At 38.9% G+C, this 9697-nt stretch overlaps 1 protein-coding gene across 1 annotated transcript in view; it reads left to right on the top strand.

Moving 5' to 3' along the window:
* LOC117179092 overlaps positions 1-9697 on the top strand; it is an 887384-nt gene that overhangs the window by 857372 nt on the left and 20315 nt on the right. Inside the window, exon 6 of the mRNA XM_033370741.1 lies at positions 1950-3832. Within this exon, the coding sequence (XP_033226632.1) occupies positions 1950-3832 (1883 nt within the window). The remainder of the gene's footprint in view (positions 1-1949; positions 3833-9697) is intronic.

Genomic DNA, 9697 nt, shown 5'->3' with positions numbered 1-9697 from the left:
TTTGAGTTGATTAAACTTTCTTAAAACTGTGAAAAAATGTGTTGGATATGAGAATGCAAATTAAAAATACAATTTACTTAATTATTCCCTTAAAAAATTTGAATTAAAAATGGAAAATATTGAAACAATTAATTCAAAGAAATCCTTCCAGAAACTTTAATCCAAAATATTGCATCACTGGAAGAAAATTTAATTTGATGGAAATTGACAAATTTCTAAACAAACCTTTCTAAAATAAATTTTGAAAATTTTTAAGAAAATTTGTAATTCATAAATTGATATAATTGTCTTGATGCAAAAAGTGCATCGTACCACGGATCCCGCTTTCGAGCTTCAATCCAAATAATAAAGGTAAGCGTGGCGCCACATACTACGTCGTCTACTGATAGTTTTCAAATTTTAAGAAAAGAATGCGATTTTTCTTTTCTTCCCCAAATTTTTTTCATAATAATTATTACTCACAGTATTACAAATTTTCATAGATTCATAACAAGTGTTGAGATTCTTTGTCTTAAAAATAATATTAGTTAGCAGAAACTCCTTATAAGCGTTATTTTTATCATTATATGATAATAACATCTTTGATTGCAAAAAGTGATCATCAAAGGTTGGATTAATTCAAAAACCTGTTTAAGATCATAAACTATATGACAAGCCAATTATTTTTAACAAGCATTTCACTTTTTTCTGCATCAGCTGGTCAACTCTTTTTTGGATGACAAAAGAATTTGAGAACCAGTTAATTCTCCTCTAAAACCAACTATTCGTCTCAACGAAAAATAGGATATGCGATTTAAAAATAATACTTAAATCTTAATTGGCAATGGCAACAGAAAATGCTTTAAACCGTAGCCAAATAAGTAATACCCTGAAGTAGTTTTAAGTCACAGAAAGGTATTTCCCGTAATTGAAAGGTAGAATTATTCCCTGGTTTGGCTATTGAATCACCTTTTAATTTTTCCTTATACTCCCCTTTATCGAATCCAACTTTGGAACTCGATTCTGCAAGAATTAAGGTTTGGAAATGGTACCCAATCGTATTGGCCCTTTGCAGATTTTCGGAAAGGCAAGGTATCGGGTAGCGGCTGCGTAGGTGTATTTCAGAGGAGAAAATAGTGGGCTCTGCACGAAACCCAACACTCGGTTACTCTTTCGTGCTGGTGTTCATCCAGGGTTGCGTCGAACTCCTGGCAGCCAGCCTTCCTTCTCTTGATTCTCTTGTGTCTCCAGGGGTGGTGAATGAAAGAGGACGATTCGAGGTGGAAGATAGAGAGGGGCAGCCGTGTCCGGGAGTAGCGTTCTACTAAGACTTGGGGGTGGACACGGCGCAGACCCGCCCCCACTTTCAGGACGAAGCAGAAACGAGCTGCTCGCGCAAGAGAGCATCCCCTCTAGATGCACCGAAACCACCCCGACTCGCCTTTTCCCTTCAACATAGCACAGTAGCTTTCGAGCACCCTCTCGGGAAGGGTTTGTTTTACTTTCGCTAAAGAAAATTTTTCTTTTCGCACCGGTGTGGCTGTGTGTATGCGCGAACATGAACCGAAAGTTTTATGAACTCGATTAAGAAACTAGGGTATCAATGTCTTGCGAAGAAAACAAAAAATAATTACTTGGGCTGAGACTTTTAGACCCTTGAACTTTGGGTGGACTGGAGTGAATTGTTTCATTTAAAGTTTTATTTTTGTTCTGATAATACAAGTGCGGTCGCATTACCAAGATGATAGTGACACTAACCTCCGTTGTCCCCTAGACCCAGTCATAGTTATTTGACAATTGCTGACCAAGTAGGTATTCCTAAGATTCACTGATGACACAGATTCTCTGAAACACTTAACCTATATTTTATTTAGTAGACCAGGATTGATAAGAACTGACTTGAATGCTAAGTTTCGTGATTCGTGTTGTGGGAAGTGCTTAGACGATACTCTGGAATTTTTCTGTTCCAGGGTGGAACTCACCAGCGTACCGGGTGGTCAGAATGCAATGGCTCATCTTAAAAAGCGAAAGCTGGAAGCCGAGTCGGCGACTGGGAAGACGAAGCTGCAGCAACTTTCGACAGTAAATAACAAGAAGGGACAACTCGGTATACAGTCGGGCATTCCACAAGAGATGGATACGACCGATGCGGCTGCAAAACGAAGAAGAAAAAGTGTTCGAGACGATGATTTGCGAAAAGGAATTGACAGCGAATCTACTAAGAATATACCCCTGCCTCAAAAGAAAAGAGTATTTACGTCAGGAAATTCGGGTAGTCCTGCCAGAAAGTCGAGCAAAAACTGCGAGGAGACGGAAGACGACGAGACGCTGATAAGAGAAACGGAAGCGGCGTTGAAAAGCCTCTCCGGAAGTTGGCCTGGTCCCAGGGGCTCTTTGTATCAGAGAGGAAACTCGGACGAGGATAGGTACGAGTCCAATTTTGAGAATCTGTTCGAGGAGAAGGACAATCCAAAACTCTCACCCTCGTCTATTTCCACCTCTTCCACGACAAGCAGCGAGACCGGTTGTTCTCTGAAGGACGTTATATCGTTGCGAGGTCAGGATAGAAGTGGAAGAGCCCTACAACAAATAAAGCAATTCGAGCCAACGAAACAGTATCCAATAAAATACAAAAAAGATCACGACAATCCGATAAAATTAGAAAACAACTCCGCAATTCATTGTGGACAAAATCAGAACGAAGGGTTCAAAAGATCAGCGAACGGTAGAACTGGCAAGAGTGACAGAGGAAACGAGAAGTACTCGAGGTACGAACCCCCAGACTTTAACGAATTAGTTGACGACTCCTCTAACGAATTAGAAATCGACATGTCCGATCCAGCGGCGGATAAGGAGGAAATCGACAGGGATAAATCTGCTGAAAAAGAGGATCGAATCTCCAGAAATGGCCCTTCTCCAATTTTAAGACAGCATAATCACCAGCAAATCTACAGCAACTATCAGAGACAGTACAGCGACGGAAGCATCAAAGTAGCTTCTTCAGTGGAATCAACACCCTCCCCATCACCTACTATCGGTTCTCCTTTTTCAGCAACCTCGGCTTTTAGACCTCCGAACACTGACCACTCGAAATCCAATTGCCGAGGAACTGCGACTATAGGAACAACCACAACAACCATTCCGCCCATGGGACCATACCCAGCCTCTGCAACTTTTGTCGGCTATCCAACACCTGGACCAGCAATGACAACACTGCAACCAGTAACGACCATTTCTCCATCGTCTGAAGAGAAACACCCGTCGACCGTATCTCTTTTGCAGTTGAAATCTCCAAAAGAGGAAGTACATCCCATTCAGCGTGAAGTTTCGACGAATCCCATGGTACCCAATAAAAATACAACTGCCGGATTGCCACCAGTCGGTAGCCCCGATCCTAACTCAAAACAATATACTATTCTTCAGCCTGCTGGAGTAGGTTCAAGAGCAGCAAGCGCAATTCAGGATATCGCTAGAGAAGGAGTGGTCAGCGTTTCCGCAGTCAGCAGTAGTAGCACCGGAAGCAATAGCAGTACGGGTAGTACCAGTACCAGCAGTAATACTTCCGGCAATAACAAGAATGCAAGCAACAGTTCGACTAGTAATGCATCTAACGGAAGCGGTTCGGCTGACAATACAACCAGTGGAAACAGCAATAACGACGTTAATAGTAATAGTATCACAATCACAACTATTACGACAACTAGTACTACTACTAGTCCGACTTCTGCTGGAGGTGTTCCTACGACGGCAGGAAATTCTGCACAAGAAGCTGTGATGAAGGTTTCTGAAAGACCCACAACTTATGAAACCAACAGGCCTGTAATGTCCATGTCACCATCGAGTCTTGGCAGAGGTGAGTACCGTGGTCATAATTTTTTTTTATTGATACACTATATTGCTGCACATCGTTGTTTGTTTTTTATACACTCCTTTGAACATAGATCTTTTTTATATTAATTGTAGAATAATACGTTAAAATTAGACGACCTTAATTATTAAGATGAATCTTGATAAGGAATATCCAATATACATCTGTTTTAAGAAAACTTTTCTAGAATGTTTTCAAACAATGTTTTTAGTTCTAATCCCATTAGAGAGTGAAACATTAATGAGAATAATGTAATGCATTATTGGGGGAATCTAGAGCGAGACTTTGAAAAATTGTACAACCTTTGGAAATGTATTTCTATCCGAATAAATTATCATTATTTTGAAAATTCAACCTTGAAAACATTTCATGTTTAATGCAAGACGAAATTGACAAACCAAGTGGATAAACCCTACCATCTGCACCACCTATCTTAGAACATATAAAACTCACTCCACTAGAAATACTTTCGAGATAAAGAATAGGAACGGATACATTTTTAAATCATCGTTATAGAGCAAATCATTCATGGTACTATCATTCATTGGTACTATGGTTTCTATTTCTCATCATACTGTTTAAAGAGTTTCACAGTTGATGTCTTATAAATGAGTAATTAGATAGTTTAATAGGTAGATTGGACAGAATTTAATTTCTTTCTGAAATGCTCCTTCATTACGTAGTGACGATTTATATCGCTGGAAAATTTATTAATTACGAATCAACGGTAAAATAAATCAGGCAATAAATGGTTAATTCTCAAAGTAATTAATTAACATTTCTATTAAACGAGTTGAGTCGTTTAAAAATCAGATCTCTGTAAACACACGGATAAGAAGGAAGCAAAAATATGGGTGAGAGGATTGCGACTAGCCCTTGTGCGCTATGCGTTACCAGAGGGGGACAAAAGGCATTTTCAACTCTCTCTTTCTCTCTTCCTTAGTGACTCTGTCTCTACAAAGTTAGGGGAGTTAGGCCACAGCGGAAAATCAATAATTACAAAGCGAGGGGTGATGACTGAAATGGTGAAATCAAGGTCGCTTCAGTAGAGTTATTCTCCGTAACTTCTCAAGTGACTGCTTCTCCACCCCTTTCACTATACCTCATCGTCTCTTTATCTTAACTGTAATCGTCGAAATTAACTTTAAAGGCAATAACGCGAAAAATCTTTATAAGCTTTAACGATGATGAATGTCGTTAGAAGTCATTTGACGATCTTGGCTTTAGAAATCTGGTTAGCAGATTGGTCACAAGATTTAGATGTCGTTCTAGATTACAAGAAGGATCTTCCGACAGGATCTTGGGTTATTTATTTTACGATTCTGAAGAACAGTAATAGGTCAAGATAGTATTACTGGATAGTCGAGAGTAGTGTGCATTATTACTAGGGCTAATTAAGAGTAACAGATACAGGGTAAGTTGGACTCCAATATTGATAATAAACTTCGGAATAATTTGTCATAATCTTCTAGGTTACGGGACATTTTTGTGGATATTTGAGGTTGATATCAGAAAGGGAAGATGTCCGTCGGGCAAGATTTTACATTTCGAGGGCGACAGGTAAAGCTTGACTACATTCCACGGTCTTAGAACCGTGGTGACACGGAGTGTCTAGTTGGGGGAAGTTTGGGGTTGATACCACGTCATACGTATAAGCCGCAGCTGTCAGCGGATGGAGACGTGACTAGCATGCTTCCAGCTTCAAGCCACCTTATTACAACCCTAGGACGACCCTGCTTTCCTCATTATCCCCTTAGCATTTTCCGGCGAGTGTAGGGTCAACCATTTCTAAGAATTCAATCTCTGTGTTTATTCTTTTTGCACGATTGGATTTATACCAATCTATCGTCAGTATGAACTCAGGATTATATTCATCCCAATAAGACGTAACAAAATGGGAACAACTACTGCCTAATTATGAATTAAGATTCGCTTACCAATTTGAAACATAATTGTTTTCCTGACATTGGAAGTGACCGTTTTTTTAGGAAATTGCAGGAAACTGATCGTCTCTTGCAACGTAGCGTTTGACTTTATATTTCGGTTGCGTGCCAACCCTCTCAGTAAAAGCGTGTTGACACGCTATAAAACCGCTATCGAGAAAGCCTTTGGCCACAAAAAACCACCCCTGTCCCCGGTACCGTGCGCCGGTTTGACGTGCTAATAAAAAAATAAACTACCCCGTAACTCAATTTTACGCTGCCTTTGTGGTTGGTCACATAAAAGTCCACAGGTTATCACTCTTTATTCTCATACGTGTAAATAGAATCACCTCTCTCCAAAAATGTTTCAGTCATAGAGGGCACAATTTGGAAAAGACTGGGCAACAAGTAATTGAGAAGGAAAAGTTGAAATTCCGCGTTTTGGTGAAAATGCAGAACGTAAAAGAGTTAGGGTGGCACGCGTCAGTCCTGCAACGAACCGAATGAATAAAACAATCCCAGTGTTTATGTACGTCTCGCTCTACGACTGTGACCCTCACGTGAAATGGGTACAAAATAACACAATTACACACTTGCCTCGACCTCACCCTCATACGTCTCACTCATCTTCAGCCTCATCCTCACCCATCTGATGCTCCCTTGCTGAGTCCTGGCATACTCTTTTCACCCTCTCTTTTTAACTTCCTATTTTACTGTCTTCTTCGCACTAGTCTCATCTTTCTCCCAATCCCTTTCGAAAAAAGGTTCGTACGGCTCGTTACAAGTCTATTCAGACGTTCGGAAAGAGTAGCGCGTGCCGGTATTCATTCTGTTGACCATGATCATTCTGCCGAAGTTCGAGAGGGTGATTTTAAAACTTGATGGCTAATTTATTAATCGAACCATTATCCTCCTTATTTATCTTCAGTCTTCCTTTTTCGTCTAAATACTCGATGACGCCAATTGTCTTAGAATGAGTTTCTTATCTCGATAAGTGCGCTTCAACAAAAAATGTTCTAGTTTTGTACTAGTTTTTAAGAGAATTTTTCAGATATTAATTTAGGGTTGAACATATGTTCGATTTTATTGTTCATTTGTTCAGTCTAGATAACATTGTGTTTAATACAAAATATAGAAAGAGACTTTTTGTAATACCCACTTTAAAAGTTGGACTTTGCACAACGCTGAGTACCACATTGTAATTGAAGGTTCGGGAACATTTTTGGCTCATGCGTACTTTGAAATATAGTTTTTTTTGCATACAAGTAATGCAGTAACCTTCGACTGGTGCTTTAAGCCTGCGACTCAAACTAATAAATCCACAATCGTAAGCAATCATCTATTTTGCGCAATTGTATCGCAAACAGATATTTTATACAAAATGAAGAATTTATTTTCAATACTAAACTTTTAATCGTACAATTTTTAAATATTTTAAATTATTTAAATTGAATTAATTATTTAATTATTATTTATTAAATTTATTATTATTAAATTTATTAAATTATTTAAATTTTTACTGTAGAGAGTCCCGGTGGCTCAGACGATAGCGCGCCAGGCTTCCAAGCAGGAGGACTGGGGTTCGATCCCTATGTCGGTACCAATGGAATTTTTTCTATGTACTTTAAACCGGGGCTCCGGTGGTTCGGAACTCACCTTAAACTGTAAGTCTCCTCAAAAGAGGTCAGTGCCCTTCCAGGGAAGGGGCTCCATGTCGAGAGGACTATTCCTTGGGAATCACTAAGCGGCTTTGAGAGGCTCGAAAAAGAATCAGCGATTTCCGTGCCAAGAGGCTCAATCTCGAGGGGACTATCGCACGCTGGTCGCTGGGCATTTTCGTGCAATTTAAACGGGTGTGGCAGAATAGACTTCTAAGTTTGAGCACCAGCGGGGGAACAGCGGGGTTGTTCACTTTTTCCTGGGATCTATATGTGTAAACCGAATGAAATTCGTAAGTTTCCTCTAGTAAAAATTCAAGGCATGTTTTGAAAAAGTCTTTATAAAAATTCCTGAACTATTGACTTATCCTCGTCTCAATAAGGGCTGAAATCCCTTACTTGAAATTTTGATCGTGCGTCGTATCTTGTATCAGAAAAGAGGTGGTTGATTAGGGGGAGGGGGGGGGGGTGAAATCCAAGTTCGGAGGCTTACAACTCACTCGCACTCTAAATAAAGCATACAGCTAATGACGTCACGTATCGTAATCCAATTTACGGCGTGGCCAACTCTTGGGGTAAGGAGAGGAAACGAAGGTACCTAAGCAGGGATCGAGTCGTGGAGACGCAAAATGACGTACTGATGAAGTTTCTCTGGTACAGAATCGATTCAAGCCGATGCGACGGTAGGGATCAGGGCCAGGGGGATTAGTACACGACAAAGTTTATAAAAGTGCGATCGTCCCTTGGAATGAACACCCAACCTAAGGCTGGCCTTTCCTTGCAGGCCGTCACTCTCTCACCCTCTTTTCTTTTCTCATCTTGGCTATATCCTTCGATCTTTTTACACGTAATGAAATTACTTATGCATTACCAACGAACATTGATCCTCTTACATCAATCAAGTCCTTTCAAGTTTATTCTGAATTACTCTATTGAACAACAAAGTATAAAAGTCCTTGAAATTTAATCACAGATTTTTAGGATTTAACCGAGTCTAGATATGAAAATAAAAAAATTTCATATCGTGGTATTTAAAATTTACAAAAAAAGATTTCATAGGATTGATATTTATATTACTGCCGACATCTTTTTCGTTTTGTTTGATCATAGGTTGAGAAATAAGGTAGTTGATCCATTGAGTAGTGATTTTCCAAAGTGTTTACAAATTGATAGGAGGATAGAAGTCTTTTTGATCATGTGCTAAATAAATTATTGGAAAACGATACGTGTACTCTATGATAGAAAAAAATCGCGAATCAATGTAAGAAGGCAGCTAAGTCAGGCGTATCTGCGTCATCGAAACGTACAGTTTCTGAGGCACGCGAGGAGATCACGTGACAAACGCGATCGCATACGTGTCACACGAGTGACCAGCTAAATTAGATATAGTAAACCCAGCACGACATGCGTAAGAAAAGCTTTTCGCAGAAAGTTCCCCTGATTGAGAGAAAGTAGAAATATACTCGTTTTTGCAATTTATAGTAGCTTTTTGTGGATTAAGATGACAAGCGAGACTAAAATAGATTGAAAGAATTATTATTATGATATACTATGAAAGTTACAAAAACTATGTACTTCTCATTATGTAGCGTGAACGCTTTAATAAATGCGTAACAGAGAAAGGCAAATGAATTTGACAGAAATTTTCTTTCCTTATTTTCCCTAATATTTTATTTATCGACATACAGATGGATAAACAAATCTAATTGGATTATTATTTCAATTTTCCATAATCTAAATTGGCCGCAAAATAACTTAAAGTTACAATAAGTCACTAGTTTCTAAACCCACTGCTAAAGCAAAGACTATAAGGGAATTGGGATTGCAAAAATGGCAGCGTGGCAATTGCAGTTACAATAGTTAATACTTCTTGTGAAGTGCATTCTCATGTCTCGGCAAGCATCCACTTAATACCGTGTTTCTAGCACAGTGATTTCGAGGTCATTTGAGATTATTGAAAACTGAAATAATGGTCCAATCTATACATGTTCTGTTATGTGCAGCATCACCTTCACTAGCCCAAATGTCCGCAATGAAAAATAAATAATAAATAACTGTTTATAACTTATAAATTCGGAACTATAAAACTTATTTAAAATTATTATTGAAGAAAATAAATATTGCAAAAAAAGTTAATCAAAAATATAAAAATCTGGGTAAATAGTCAGTAGAAAAATTGTGGGTCCGGATGCAATAAGGGCACATAAAATTTTTTCGTGCGAAAACGAAGTCCCCTGGAGGCTTTAGAAAAAATTTTCGAATTTTAATTT

Source organism: Belonocnema kinseyi, chromosome 8 (assembly GCF_010883055.1).
Source record: "Belonocnema kinseyi isolate 2016_QV_RU_SX_M_011 chromosome 8, B_treatae_v1, whole genome shotgun sequence".
NCBI lineage: Eukaryota > Metazoa > Arthropoda > Insecta > Hymenoptera > Cynipidae > Belonocnema > Belonocnema kinseyi.
The sequence above is the reverse complement of the archived record's forward strand: the minus strand, read 5'-3'. Positions and strand labels throughout refer to the sequence as shown.